At 36.2% G+C, this 16539-nt stretch overlaps 1 protein-coding gene across 6 annotated transcripts in view; it reads left to right on the top strand.

The window, feature by feature from the left end:
• GRIK1 (glutamate ionotropic receptor kainate type subunit 1) overlaps window positions 1–15534 on the top strand; it is a 421293-nt gene extending 405759 nt beyond the window's left edge. For 4 of the 6 annotated variants that reach the window (XM_059922251.1, XM_059922250.1, XM_059922247.1 and 1 more), the window contains one exon: window positions 15379–15534. In XM_059922251.1, coding sequence (XP_059778234.1) covers window positions 15379–15534 — 156 coding nt within the window. Of the gene's footprint in view, window positions 1–14882; window positions 14970–15378 lie in introns of all 6 variants that reach the window. The other 2 variants (XM_059922243.1, XM_059922242.1) reach the window with 1 other exon arrangement.
• The last annotated feature ends 1005 nt before the right edge of the window (window positions 15535–16539 follow it).

Genomic DNA, 16539 nt, shown 5'->3' with positions numbered 1-16539 from the left:
CAGCAGCATATTAGGGGTATACAGACTCCAAGATATGTGTGTTTACAGGAATTGGCTATACCATCAAGAGAATGGTTATCTTAGTTGTATTTTCATGTATTAAAAATAAGCAACTCTTGCCTCATGCAAAAGTAGATTCAGACTTTCAACAGTGCAAAGCGTGAAAACAAAATGATATTTTGAGGAATTATTTTCATCTTTGTGAACCTTTTTTTCTCCTCTTTCCTTTTCCCTGTACCATACACTCTGTAGATCCACACTTTCCAAGTACCCAAAGCCCCATCTTTTCATAATAACTCCTTAACAATGTTAATTTTTAATTCAAATTGTCTCTATTTGAAATGTACTATTTACACAGAGACTCCAAGAAGTCTTAGATTTTAAAGATTCAAAAAAGTGACCCAGAAAATGAAAACTAAACTTGAAACCTCTGGTGTCATGAAAGAAGAGCATTAGCTAAGGTGAACATCACTCAGGAAGACACAACATAGTCAAAAATGATCCCTGCATAGAAATTCATTACCATCAAGCTCTCAAGTAACATTTACTTGTAGAGCTTAACAATCTTCTGTAGGTTAAGATAGGTAGTATGCTCAGAATCTTTAAGGAACTGTGATTTTTTTTCAAGCTATAGATTATATTTTGCAAGCTCCAAGCACAGTCCTAAGCTAGAAATTAATGCCTAGCCTCTTCTATTTTCCACTCACTTGCCCTCATTCTTTGCACTGAAGAACATCTTTTCACAAGATGTTATTTCATTCCTGTCCTAATAGAGTGGTTGTTTTTGTAGCAATCTTTTCTGAGCCTCGCCACTTTCACACTCATTCCTCTGGATCCTTTGCCATTTTCAATTTATTCCAAGTATACTGGGGAGAAGGACAAGGAGGAGAAAATAAATAGAGGAAAGAATTTCCATACACATTAGTTACGGATCTCTGTAGATTTATTTCCCACCTGCATTCAAAATGCTGTAAATAATTTTCACTCTAACTGAGCTTGTGACATAGAAAGCCAACTACACACTTAACTTGTTGTGACAGGATGTCTGCTGTCCCTCTGAGCTCTTTCCCTCTTCACAGTGAATAGGGGAATTGAAGATGCCTTTCATCTTCCCTCAATATGGGATAAGTTGGTCTTTGTTCTCCTTAATGGGGTTACCTTTTGACATGTGAAGTGTTCCCCAAAAACATATTTCTCAGAAGTAGAGATAGGCCATCTGCGTAATCATGTAGCATTTTGCCTTCTCTTTGTTTAGCTTTAAATGGGTTACAATTTTTGAATCACGAGTCTCTTCAATCAACTCTAGATTTCTCCAGTAAAACATGTTCAGGAGAATTGACTCTTGCCCTGATTGTTTCTCAGTCTTGGTTTCTTCTTTAAATAAATATACTTTTAAGGAAATATCTATAAATTACACTGACATTTATTAGCTGTTATTGGGGTAAAAGCAACATATTGTTTGCCCTAGATCAGAGTTCACATCCTCATAATCAAAAACATCAGATGTTGAAATAAATATTACATAATTCATAATTCATTGATTCTATATATAGAAACCACAAATTACATAAATTTATATTCCCAAGGACTCTTTAATAAATCAAAAATGCTACCCAAAAAGTTCAATGGTGATTGATGAGGTATAGATGATCAGGGTTAATGGTAACAAAACTTGTCTTTCTATAGAGAGTATCCTTTAAAAGTGTCATTCAGAGGTTTGGATAAAATTAATATTTATGTACTACTTTAAACTGTATACTACCTAATTCTGATAGTTACATATTATTTTATGGTTTCAAAGTGTTTTAACATACAGTACAGTAAGTCCCCTACATACGAACCTTCAAGTTGCGAACTTTCAAAGATGCAAACGTGCGTTCTCATGTCCAATCATGTAAGTTAGCTCCCGTATCCGGTGTACATCGTTACATGCGTACATTCTCTACAAGTGGTTGTGCTTTTGTGGACTTTGCTGTACAGTACTGTATAGAGTACAGTAGTATAGTATCTTTATTTCAAGCCCAGTATGTCCGGAAGCAAGCATAAAAGCAGCAGTGATGTAGTTGGTACTACCGTACTTTTCAAGGTACTGTACTGTAAGATTAAAAACGTTTATTTTCTGTGTTTGTTTGTTTTTTATGTATTATTTGTGTGAAAAGTAAACCTATTACAGTACAGTACTATGTAGCCGATTGGATACATAGGCTAACTTTGTTGGACTTATGAACACGATCTTGGAACGGAACTCCTTTGTATGTAGGGGACTTACTGTATTACATTTAATCCTTTCCACAATTTTATTTCAGCTTTACTAACAGTTGACTCTGAAATAGATATCAGAGTCAGTGACCCAGAGTCCTAGACTTAGAATCAAAAGAGAATTTTCTAAATCAGCCAAACTTAGGTTCAGGTTCTAGTGGAGTCACTTGCTGAATGTCTGTAGACAAATAACTGAATTTCTCAGAGCCTTAGTTTTTTAATATGTAATAGGGGGATATAGCTTCTAGGTCATAAGATTGTGTTGAAGGAGTATTTTTCAAACTGGTTTTCATTGGCAAGTGTTACTCAAATAAGATTTTCATGGTGGAGTAACCCATGGAGCACCAGGACAAACGCCCCTTTACTGCATGACATTTCAGTATGTTTAATATGTTAATACATTGAGAATTTTCAACAGGAAGGAAAAATATCCAGTACTTCCCAAACCTGTTAGATCACAGAATCTTTTTTCCTCCAAAGCATCTTGACAGACCAATGTTCTACAGGGAACACTTGTATGATAATGTGTATCTCATCCAGTGATAATGTACAAAACACCTAATACCATGCCTAGCACAGAGCTGCCATTCAATAAACAATAACATTTATTATCGGGGATGGTTTTTTTCTGAAACTTCTCTGAACCTCAATTTCCTCATTTGAAAAATGAAGGTAATATACTGACTTACATTTGCTTTGATAATTAAATAAAATAATATAATGACATAGAAAATTAAATCATTTATAAGAGGGCTGTTAATAAACATTGGTTAACAGATGTTAGTTCCTTATAGAGAAATTAAGCATTGCTCTCTGGTAACATGAGCAATAAATACAATTTATCACACATCTTAAAACAGAGTTGGTTTGGAAAACAGGTTTTTCAATTTAGAGGTTCAAACTATCTCTAAGAGCATTTTTCCTCTCACAAGCATTAAAAATCAACGGCAAGTTCATTGCGCCCAAGAGAAGGACCCAAAATGGCAATCTATGAAGACATAGTGGAAGGTATGAACCTCAACTCTAGAAATTTTAATTTCATTAGTCTGGAGTGGGGGCAGAACAATAGCAGTTTTTAAGGTACCTTGTTGATTCTAGTGTGTAGTAATGACCTAAAGCATACTCTTCTGTGTATAATTGGCACTCAATAAGTTGTTGCTATTTATTGATTGATTCTAGAAGCAGGATCATTAATTTCAAGCAAGATATACAGCATATATTTAGCATTAAATATTTAATAAACCCTCTCTAAGGAGAATTCAAGAAGAATCTGTGAACATCTTTGAGATAGAAATGTCATTATATTCAATTGATAATCTTCCTGTTTAGCTATAAGTGGTAGGCCTACTCAAGATATTCAAGTAGGTAGTTTTCTGCTCTCTCTCTCTGTGCTTTCTTCCTCCCTTGAGAAATCCGCCATTCATTTCAGACCCTGAGTTTCTTATACTTTCCTCTTTCTCCTTTTATATAATATATGCTCTCAGACAACCAATTCTTGCCATCAAGTAAATGACCACTAAGACCACAGTGACCCCAAGAGGGGCCATTGCATTTTAAGTGAATTTAGAAAAAAAAAGGGTCTTGAACATAAAAGAAAATTTTTCAAACTTTATTTTTTATGTCACTGGTTTTCGGACTTCAGTGTACATCTGAATTACCTGGGGAAATAATTTAAGCTACAGATTTTCGGCTGTAATTCCAGAGGTTCCTCCTCAGTAAGTGTAGTCCAGGAATTGGAATTTTTAACTAAACCTGAAAATGAATTCTTAAAACTAGTTGTGCACATTGGTTTGCATAAAAATTAGCTTAAATATAGCAGTTTTTTTTCTAAAATTAGGTCATTAGGTCAAATTTTAATTTCATTAAAATTATCTTCAATACAGGGGTTTTTTTTAAATAGTTTTTCTTACATGAGTTTTCTCCCAACAATCCTAAATACCATTGTTTTACCGAAAAGTAGTTGGTAAGCATGAGTTTTTATTAAAATTAACTTGAATACAGCAGTGTGACTTCAAATAAGGCAGTAAGTGTGAGTTTTTATTAACACTGGCAGATTATCTGTGGATTATACTCTGAGAAATATTGTTTCAAGTTAGGAAGAGAGCAGAGAGGTATGAAAAGATTGAAAAATACATCAACAACTATGGAGCATGTAATGTTGTCTAATTTGTTTCTTAACAAGGCTGTATAACCTAATGCAATAAGGGAAAAACTAAAGCTTATTTTGTTTTAGACTAAAATTATAAATTGAATTATTTTAAAGTTTTTCCAGCAAAATTAGAACTACCTAAGGAATACATGTTGGATAGAGATTGTGCCCTTAGGAAAATCAACTGGATTATATGATTATAAACCTATCCAAGGAAAATTATTTCTAAATACCTCACTGCATTTGCCTAGCACTATATTATGTTCTATATGAGCCATCTGTGGCATAGCAGAAAAATAAAGGATCCCAATTAGTTTCAAAGCCCATGACCCTTATACTCTAAGGTCTATTTCCTAGTAAGCAATTTAAAAGTAGCCTGAACAGCCTTGAAAAGCAAAAGGAAAGCAAAGCATTCTTACTTCCCATACTATTTTCTGCTCAACTCACTGTGCCAAGTGGCATTATTAATTAACTCTTATTGATAATGAAAAAATTCTGCTCCATGCTGCAGTTTTAACTTGCCTTTAGGAACCATCTCATTATGCTTCTCACAGTTATGGAATTTTATGTCCAGATGCACAAGCATATTAAAATCATTTTTGTTTTCAAAATCCTTTCCACAGAGACTGGTATCATGGAAAATGGGATTCTCCTTTAAATTTTCAAAGAAATTCTATTTGCAAAGAGAAAGGCATTCTTGTGATAGAAAAACCAACATTACAAATGTGTTATGTGGTTTCAGCACCCTGCAGAATCTAAGCTTCGTAGTTGTCAACCCAAACATGGCTAATTGGCCGTACTGCACAGCAATGATTTTCCACATTACAATGTATACATCCAGATACACACAAAAATAATGAGTAAAACCTGAGTGATGTAAAGAAGTTACTGTAGTTCTCCTTAGTGATCAAAATTTTTAATTTTGCTTAGCCAGAATTTTTTGTCTTTTTTCAACTGGAGGGTTCAGACTTAAAATATTAAAATATTCCAATTTTCCAACTTCAAAAACGAATGTTCTCCTGATCACTTAGTCTTTACCAAACATAAGAACTAAAAAACTACTGTCTATAGATAGCCTGCTCTCATTTGGTATTTATCTTTCCTCACGGTCACTTGGCACATTATCAAATATCCAAGTGTCCTTGGCTTTATTTCTTCTGTAGTCTGATTAACTTATTTAGCAAGTGATTTGGAAAAGTCTCTCTAATCAGGTTATTTCTGTAATTGTGCAAAGAGGCTTTTCTTTGCCTGGAAACCCAAACATTCATTAATTAACAGAGAGGCCAGAAAGCAATTAACATCCATTTAGAAATAACTTTTCAAATGTACAAGTTGGCACCACCATGTAAACCAAACTCTGAAAGATGTTTGTGGCCCAATGGAAAGGTGACTTGGGAATCACAAGCCAAGAATCCAAGTCTCTGTACTGCTGTCGAATGGCTATGTGTCTTTAGGCAAGTCGTTGTACTTCCCTCATCCTCAGTTCTGTCATCTGTGGAAAGAGGGTGTTGCAGTTAAAATTCTCTTTCAACCACAGTATTTTTTAATTCTAGTAGAAAGTGGGAAGGAATTAAAATGTAGAAGCAGTGAAAAAAAAACTTGGAGAATTTATGTGTATTTATATATATATATATACACACACACACAAGTATATATGTATATACATTAACATATTTGTATATATATATATTATATATATATATATATTTATTACGATTGTGTGGTTATGTTGAACACATTAAATTCTTATGGTAATAAACAGAATTACTTTGCCCTGACAATACTTAGGATAGAATGCCTGGCTCTGGATATAGAGAAAAACAGCTATCGTGGCATCAAAGACTGAGAGGGTTCCCATCCAATAAATCATAAGCAAATCATTACAAACACAGGGAAGATTTCCGAAGTAGAATAATTTTTGACTTTGGTGAGCCTATAGACTAGGTATAAAAAAAGGGGGGGGATAAATTTAGGGAGCTATTCGAAGCTATGAAACCAATTACTCAATCACAATTCCACAAAGAGGGAGATCAATGGGGCTGGAGTGCTCTGGAAAGTCTCTATTCTGTAAGTGGGACTTAAATAATTCTGCTAAAGAGAGACAAAGGGAAACAAAGGAAAAGGATGATGTGCTTTTATTTTCCATTGATTTTACCCCTACCTTCCTCCACCATCAAGCATCAAGGTTTTTATATGCATTGCTTCCAAGCTAGAGATGACTCAAACTCCTAGCTTTTCAGTTATAAGTGGATTTTACAAACTTGTAGCACAGACAAAAATCTTAAAAACCATGGCTTTCAATCTCAACAGCTAAGTGTTTTGTTAAATAAGTTAGTTGTTTTAATTCAAAAAGTTTATCTCTAATTAGCAAAAGCTAAAACCCAGAGGGTCAAGGTTGAGGAAATATACATAATAATGTTCTCCTACCTCTTTTTCCAATCTCTGAACCGTTTTTGACCACTAGGAAAGAAAGAAAATATTAAAGGGAAATCATTAAGCTTAGATGCTACCCGAATCCCTGAGAAGGCCTAATGACCATCCCTGAGCCAAGTCCTAACTTCAAGGGACAGGAAAATAGAAACCTCAGAAAATTTCAGGGCAGATCCTGAACAGAAAGTGCCTTTGTTGTGTTCACAGTTTGTAACCCAATAGATGGCAAGACTGGTAGAGATATCATACATCCAACTGTCTCCTAAATGGTAGAATATCAATGTCCAGGCAGTGATCCTTTGAACAGCTTCATAGAGTCCTGCTTAACCTCAGAGCATTCCAGGGAAAGCATCTAAAAATTCATGGCCTTTCCCAACAAAGAGCTTTGTGGAAGGGCTGAGAGAACCAGTGGATTGGAAGACTTGAGGCTGGAAGGGAAACGATTCAATGTGTAGACCTGACATGGAGACCATGGTGAGACCACAAGCATCTCAGAGGATGCAGCAGAGATAGAGAGCAGCATCCGTGGCCTGGCAGGATGTCACACCCAAGGGGGAATCAAAAGGATAGAGGGTAACCATGGACCACCTGCTCCCACTATCACCAGTGCCAAGACCCTCTATCAACCTCTCCTAAGCCCAGACACCTCTGGAAAAGAAAAAAGGAGAAGGGAGATGGGAAGAGGCCTGTATTAACTGGGCCATTAACCAAATGAAAACTTAGTTTTAAACCAAAAGTGAGTTACCTTGAGTTGACAAGATCCACTAGCAGATGGGGACCGATAAGCTACGGTGAATTCTGTTATTTTTTTAATGGCATCACGTAGTTTTTTTGTTTTTTGTTTTTTGTATACCTGGGTTTGTAGCTTGAGAAAAAAGTGTATCCATTACATGTGGGTATAAGCTGGTACCCCAAGGACTCCCTGTGCTATGTCCACGGGTACTATGGGGATCTGAAAACCCACATCAGAGTCAATTTACCTCAAAGGCAGGGCCATTCTCTGCACAACAAGGCATGCAAAGAATTTATTGGAATTTTATTTTTATGGCCCTAACTCAGCCTCTGAGTTGCCAGAAGGACCAGACCCTCTTCTCTGTGAAGTGAGGGAACGCCAGTCCCCATGGTACTAACTCAGGCTATGAGAACAGAGCCTAGTCACGTTCATATGAGACCAAATCCAGAGGAAGCATGCAGGCTCCTAGCTTGCAAGAGGGGCTGATGCAGGCTTAGGAGATGTAAGGAAGCCAAAGAAAAGCTAGAGGGCCGGAGAAGAAAGTTACACTGGCCTCTGGCAATGACTCCAGAGGGGAGAAGACACTGTGGGCACTTTGGTTTGGCATGCAGACCAACATTTCTGCCACTTTTAGGCAAAGAGAGCTGCTTACCCTTGGGTATGTGAGCCCACCTGAAGTTTATCCTCACTGCAGAAACAACTGTCTGTTCTTCAGTCATCAGGCTTGAATGGGATACCCATCTACCCCTTCTGTGCCCTTTCTGGGGCAGCTGCTCTTGAGACTATTCAGAGGCCATGGGAGACAGAAGACAGTTCTCCACTCAAGTGACTGCTTCTTCTGAGAGTCTAGGACAGAGAGTGAGCACAATTTCCCAGTGTTCTTAGGTCCCCTCACCTATCAGGCTATTTTCCTTGTCCCACCTCTTGGGAGTTTAACCTCAGAAGTGGCAAGTGAGGGGACCCTTCTCAGGTATTCCTCAGCACCTAGAATGCGTCATCACGTGGTTGGACGTTTCTCCTTGAAAGCAGACACTGAACAGTCCTATCTTCACCACTATGCCCAGTCCTATATGCTGGATCCTGAAGGCTCTAAGGCAAATTTACAATTCAAAGCACCATCTTTTTTCTTCTTTCAAACACCTGGCTGTTGTAATTAATTGCTTCAAAGGCGGCAATAGCTTACATAGGTCTATACAAGTTTATTTAAGAACTCAAAGCTGCAAATTTACCTCTTTTTTTTTTTTCTATGTCATCCTACTCTGAGGGCAATGCATATTAAAGCTCTTGTTGCAACTGTAAAAGTCGAAAAAAGAGTTGAGATTCAGAAGAATTGGAAAAAGTACATAGATCAATATCAAAATGTTCTGCCTCAGTGTTAACTTCATATTTCAAAGTTTTCTATGAAATTATCACTAATGTTAGCAGAGAATAAATTTTCCTATACCCTAAGAGCTTGGGGGTATAGCGCTGGACAACCACCCCAAGTGAAAAATGTAAGAATTCTTTTAAAAATGTGTATACATGTATATATATATATATAGAGAGAGAGAGAGAGAGGGAATAACATTCAACATTATGGTTACATTTAATTTAATGGAAGAAAAAGTTTTCTAAATAAAATCTTTAAATAAAAATGAACCCAAAAAAGATGATCCTTGTGTATCTGGCCCCATCAAGTAACCTTGTGCCCCCCATAGATATATTTTTTGGTTTAAAGACCTCAGATAGGAAAACATGCAAAGAATTAGAAGCTTAAATCTAGAATCTGAGAAAGCTAAAATGTCAGCATCAAGCCTTAAGTGTGGGAACAAAAATGAAATAGGGAAGAAAAGAGGTGAAAGGACATAAAGACGGTGAAAACATGGCATTAAAAGGAGCTAGGAAAAGTGAGTTAGGGATGTCTACACGCTATAGCCAAAGGAAGGGAAGACAGGACTGTAGGGAGTGGTTACCAATGAAGAGCCAGTTTAAAGCATCAGCAGGGAAATGGTTTGTGAAAGGAATGGGTGCTGGGTCACAGGTGAGGATAAGGGCAGGAAGCACACTTTGACATTTCTGTTCAGTGTCGAAATTTCCTCCACCTGAGATTTTTAGCACAGACTTAGGAGATGAGAATCAGCTTCCTCATTAGCTACTGGGCACAATTCACCATAACCACTATTCTGAAAGCTAATATGGTGACTAACTCTCAACCTCACAGATCCATTTTTTAAAAATCCTAAGGATGGTTACATGAAAGATGACCAGGGATTCTAAACAGACCCAGAAAATTGGTAAAACCGGAGTAAATGATACCTAAATTCTGAGTTCTGGAACACGAGAACTGAACACAAAGATGGTTCCTGTATAATTACTCCAAGACTCCCCCTCCCTATTCCTTCCTGTAATTAATGCGGGATGATTAAAGTCTGGTCTCTGTTCTTAGATTATCAATTATCCTGTGAAGAAGTAAAACACTTGTGCACATAGGTGACCAGACTGTCCAAAGCCTTCAAGTAGCAAACATACGAGTAGGATTCTTCTGTCGTGTTCCTTAAAAAAACTTCCTGACTCTAGGCCCAAAGCATGTTGAACATTCTAGGTTTACACCACATTAGACCTCAGAGTTTAAAAGTATTAAGGATGTGAATGCTTAGTCCTTCTTGTTAAAAAAAATTCATTGAGACATTGTCTCGGCACAGCTACGGCAATAATTTGACAAAACCAAGGAAATAATAGTAATAGTAGTAATAACCTCATTATTTCTCAGCAACCTATCCGCTCTATATTTACTGATATTCTATATTTACAAAAGACTTCAAATCACAGCCTGCCTTTAAGTTAAAGCAGATCTATACATAAAATGAAAGATTTTTACACCTATAAAATGATGTTAATGTTATCTATATCCTTCTTTTCTTCTAAGCATAAGGTGAAAATTTACTAGACAATGTCACAGATCACTTCAAATGTCTTTGAATAAGGAGCCTAATAAATTAAAGGGAGAAAACTATAAAAAAATGTAAAATCTGTATTATATTCTTGGCTAGATCAGACCTTCTAAAACATAATTTGTCAGAAAAACCCTTAAAACTACGTATTCAAAGTAGTTCTCCTAAATGTACCAATGAATGAAAGCACTGAATGCATAAATGTTAAATATACAACAAGAATCCATCTGATACTCACATCTTGATGCCAAGTTTGCAACCAGTATGAAAGCTTAGCCTTGGTTCTTTCAATATTGTAAACTACAATCAAATTCTAGCACACAACTTTTCCTACAACATAAAAAAATCATTCTCTACCCTAGACTTTTTTTTTTCCCTAAGGCAGTTTATTTTAAGTACAAAACAAGAAGAACTTGATTAACTCCTCCCAACTCTTCCAGGGCAGTATTTGCAATAAAAGGATAAAGGTGCCAGGAGAGGAGAATAATTTATGTTCAGGTTCACTCTAGTACCAAGAAATCAAATATTTGGGGTTAATCCAAAGGAGATGTCATGCAGTCAGCAATTATAAAGAGAAACAAGCCAAAGAGGGATGTAAAGCAAGGCAGGAGAAAGGAAAGAAAGGGGGGCTCATGAGGGACACACCACAGGCACTGAAGAAGTGGAGAAGAGGGATGACATTCTGCAGAATAAAGAAGCAGGTCCTTCTCCTTTTAAAGGCAAGAGAGCTACAGTGCTAGTTGAAGTTTCAGCCACAGTCTCTAATAGACTAACTTCTATTTCTCCGTTTCCTTTCTTCTATGAGAGAAGTCACACACACACACACACACACACACACACACACACACACACCTCACTTTATCTTTGCATAGTGCCAGGAACAGCAAAACTGGCAGTCACATTGTTTACTACTGTAAATTCATTTATAAGTGAATTTTCCTATCAAACTTATCATCATGGGGATTCATTGTAAATGGGCCCATATGCACAAAGATGATAATACTTTTAAATGGCAAGGAACTGCAGTTAGTTTCCATTCCCTTCTTATACATGAGCACCTATCATGGGCAAGATACAAGCTGTCATAAAGTCTATTATTACATAAACACCAAAACATGTTATGGGCTGGGTAAAACAAATAATAATAGGCACTGAAAATTCTATGCTTTAATGTATAGAACCTACTTGAACTAAACATAGAACCTACTTGTATGTATAGAGGGAGAACCTACTTGAACTAAACACTGTATAGAACCTACTTGAACTAAAACACTGGTATAAAACCTACTTAAATAGAACCTACTTGAACTAAAACACTGGTATAAAACCTACTTAAATAGAACCTACTTGAACTAAAACACTGGTATAAAAAGTTCAAAGGAATTGGTGCAGAGAAGGGCATGTAAAGGTTAAAATTAAAGAAGCATCAAATTGTCACTGTTTTTCTGCTTCACTAAAAAAAGTAGATGATGATAGATAGATAGATAGATGATAGATAGATAGATAGATAGATAGATAGATAGATGATAGATAGATAGATCAGTTAGTGTTGTAGACTTAAAATATTTCTAGTGATGTATAACATTTTATTTTAAAGAAAGAGGTACTTATTATGTGCCAGGTATTATGCTAAGTGTTTTATGTATGTCAACTTAATGATTCTCATAATAGCTCTATGAAAAGGACTCTACTACTGTTTCCATTTTACAGATAAGAAAACTTGAGTCAAAGAGAAAATAAACACCTTGTTCAGTGTAACACTGCTACTAAGCAGCATAGCTGAAACTTCAACTCCAGCATTTTGACACCAGGAGCCAACTCATAACTATAATTCATGGTTATATACATAGATCCACTAAAAATATGAATTCCATCCACCAGAGAAAAATGGGAGGATCTAGGATCCAAGCTACCAGGGGATTTTAGAGTCTGCAAAGCACTGGAGGATACTGCTGCAGTATCCTACCCCTAGTTTCCCTGCCTCTCGAGCAAAGCAGCTAGGTGGACATCATTATGCTTGATACTTTCTAATGAAGGAGTTTAGAAATTTAAACCTTCATGCTTTAAATATAATTTTTCTGTGGCTGTATGAACATGAAGGGGTTCATGAAAACCAAGTCCAGAAGTGAAAGTTGTGGAAAGCAACTATAATTTTGATCCTAGTTCAGAAGCTCAATCTTTATATGTTATATGTATTTTTAGTTCTTAGATTACAATAGGCAAATTGATTAATGAATATGAGCCCCTCCCATGCCACTCTGTGCTGAAAGATGACCTTCACAGTTTCATTTCCTGTGGATATGAGAGTGTGTGGCTTACTCAAGTTCATGGCTGGTAGGGGCCTTAAAGGTCATCTTTCTTTGTGACTACAGCAAAAACTTGGAAGCAGAAAGGTCAGCCCCAATATCTTGCCATTTTCTTTTTGACAGTTGGAGACAAAGTAAGAATCAAAAAGAAATCACAGTTTGTGACCAAAGACAGAGAAACCAGACCACTGATAAAACTATATTTATATTCACTCTCACACAGGCAGCAAGAAATAAATATCCAGGGGTAATCAAAGAAAAAAAAAAAAGAAGAAGTTTGTTGTATTTTAAGGCAATAAAAAATTTGGAGGAGGATTCTGTTTTTAAAGAAAAAACCGATACATATGGTCAAGATAAGATCTATGACTGCCCCTTTACCCAAAATAGGTTAAGGAAGGATTTCAAGTTGTGTTGTGAAACTGGTTGTGTCTTCCACATGAGTCACATCTAGAGACCCATTTTTGTTGTTTCAGTGCAAAACAAAGTGAAGAGTCTAAAATCAAACATTTGAGAGTTCAAATAAAACAAAAAGATTATAATTTCTTAACATATTTTATGGGGAAAGAGTCCACAGAAAGCACTTTATAATAATTTAATAAAAAGAATTAATGATGGTGTAGCAGATTTCAAGTGAAAGCAATTAAGTTTGGGGAGTCACACAGGCTGAGTTCAAATGCAAGCTCTTTATCTTATGAGCCATATTTCTTGGGCAATTTACCTAAATCTCTGATAGTAAATTTCCCCATCTATATAATGGACATAATAACTCTTTCTTTATAAGGCTGTTGTGAGTTTTATGTGTAACAGCGTATGTAAAATCCTTGACACTCCTTCCTTCCCTCTCTCCCCTCCTTCCTTCCCTCTCTCCCCTCCTTCCACTTTAATGAACTTTCTGAAACCAGAAATGTCCTGTGCAAAAAAACTTTCTTCCATTCAGATAAATTTCTGAACAAATTTTGCAAAACCCCAATACAACACTGTCTACCACAGTGACACTATAAAATATCCATTCCATCTTAGCAGCAACACGAATTTCACATCACATAATGTTACAAAAATTATATTTCATTTGTGACATAATTGCCATAGCATTTTTTGAAGTATAATTCATGGAAAACATTTCTGAATTTTCCTTTGTGTGGCCTGACACCCTCTCAATTCACTGAAGCCACAACTTACCATTTGAAAGAAAATTAACATGCGTGACCTGAATTTTCATTTTTTCATACCATAGGAAAGTGGAAATGAAATTCAAATCCTATAAACACTTAGATGTAAAAGAGACAAGAACTCATATGCAAACAGCTAGGCTTTTTTTAGAGGTGTATGTCTGGTAAGCAGATAATTTATACCTAGAATCTAAATTTGTAAGTCTGGTTTTCAAATCAAGTAGATAAATTAAAAATACTACTTATATCAAATACGTCAGCTCTTTTATAGAACAAAGTGGAGTGTAAATTTTCAAAAAAGCATGTTGCACATTGATACCCAAGGACCACAGAAGACAGTCCTTACTCTGCACACATGGAGCACTAATTTCTTCCTATCAGGCGCTCACATCCTAAAGAAATCATCTGGTGACATGTTATCATTTGGGTTTCAACTATGTCTATTTTGTGAGTTAATGGTAAAGGAATAATGCTTGTACTTCCATAAACTTTACCAAAGCCTTTGGGTTTTTAGAGAAAGTTTTAGGAGCAATCTCATCAAAAACAACACTACTTTGTAGAAATCCCTATACAAGCAGAAATTTGTCACTCAAAGATCTTATCTTGGCTGGAAGAAATGACAGCAAATTATGTCTTATTACACCATTTATATATTGTGCATGTGAGCAGACATAGTGTAATTGTAATAGATATATATGCATATATATGCCATCTGCATATGCATCACATTTTATAATCATAATTCCATTTTTGTTTTGTATTATGCCATCGTCTTTGCTGTGCAGTTCAGTACCATATTATTTTCATTTCAACCACAGCTGCATCATTGCTGCTGCCAGATCTCTCTGTTTTTTTGGAGAAAATATACAATTTAAAATTGTTTTTTTTTTTCTTTTTTTTTATCAGAAAGGAAAGTCATCAAGAATTAGATTTTATTTTAGGAACAAAGTAAGGTTTCATGGGAGAAAAAAACAAAGCCTTGGTGTAGAGAAGGTTTGTTCATTTTCTATAGCATTACTGAAGTGTTCGTATGCCTTGATAATCCTATCAATGTTTGGATCATCTCACTGGGGGAAATGACTTAATTTAACTCTATTTTGGTGTCTCCGCAAAGGTAAGTTGTCTATTTTGAGAGCCTACCTGGGTAGTTTTATGCTACTTCATTTGTGAATAAAACCCCAAAGTTTGCCCAGCTGACTTGTCGAATCAGTTTCCACAAGTAGAAAAGGTGGGGGGGGGGGGGGCAGTGGGTGGAGGAGGAGGTGTGGGAACCGGCTGGGGATTTACCTGTGGCACAGTTGTCTTAGACCAATATCTCATAATCATAAAAACCTAGGCAAGAGACAGATCAACGAACCACGGAGATGATTAAACTGATGCTCTATTATTTCATGTTCTCTAGTGTCTCTCTTTCAATGCCATCATGGAAGAACTGGGAATCTCACTCAAAAATCAGAAAAAGTTAAAGAAAAAGTCGAGAACTAAGGGGAAATCTTCCTTCACAAGTATCCTTACTTGTCATCAAAGACGAACTCAGAGAAAAGAGAGTGTGGCGTGAGCCAGGAAAACACCTGTAGGAAGCTTTCAGGAAGAAAAACACATGCTTGCTACAGGTTTTTGGAGAAAAGATTTCTGACAACTGTGCTATGTGTTTCCATATATCTATATACATAATTCGGATTATGCATACAGATATAAGAAATACAAAAGTTTCAAAAGCTCACATAGACCGAGATTACTTGGGAAGCAGCACGGATTCTTTTGAAATGAATTTGTATGTTCACTTATTTCACCTTTTCTCTTTCATCCCAATAAATTGCTGTGTGTTCTTTCTAAATAATAATAAAACAACAGGGTTTTTTTTCCAGAATAAGTTTGAGTGTTGGTTTGTTCCCCATTACTTGCTCTTATTCACAATGTTTGGTTTCCAAGTGTCATCAGCTGTCTACTTTGCTATTTTGATGAATCCTCTTACTTTTTCAGCCTGACAGAACCATTTCTGACTGAGTTAAAAAAATTCTTTTAGTTTATACCAAATACCTAGTGATTATAGTAAAATGAAACCATTCATCTTTGTGTTTTAAAATCTAATTTTATAAATAGTTTAACTGGTACTTGGAACATCTGTGAATATAAAAGGATGCTAAAGAGGGAAAATTCATTCAAAAAAATAAAAGTGTCCACCACATTTGAGGCACCATTCTAGGTTCTCGGGATCCCACGGTAAGGAAGAGGGATGTGGTCCCTGCCCTCGCATATATTATAATAAAATGAAAAAAAAATTCTATTACCCAAAGCAGGATTAAGCACTTCCTCAATGGAGGTCAGAAGCTGCGGAAACATGCAGTAGTATTGAACCTGGGATGGGACAAGGAAGTCTTCCTGGAGGAAGGTACAGCTAAGATCTGAAGGAGGGTGAGTTAATCTAGTGCAGAGAGAGACATCAGATGGAGAAGGCAAGCATTCCAGTTGAGGAAGTAGTGTATTCTAAGGCACTGCAATAAGAGAGAAATAGGGCTAGAATGACAGAGAAAAAAGGAGTTTGGTAGCTAAAATGCATGGA

Source organism: Balaenoptera ricei, chromosome 4 (genome assembly GCF_028023285.1).
Source record: "Balaenoptera ricei isolate mBalRic1 chromosome 4, mBalRic1.hap2, whole genome shotgun sequence".
NCBI classification, from domain to species: domain Eukaryota; kingdom Metazoa; phylum Chordata; class Mammalia; order Artiodactyla; family Balaenopteridae; genus Balaenoptera; species Balaenoptera ricei.
Note: the sequence above shows the minus strand (reverse complement) of the source record. Positions and strands in the feature narration are given on the sequence as shown.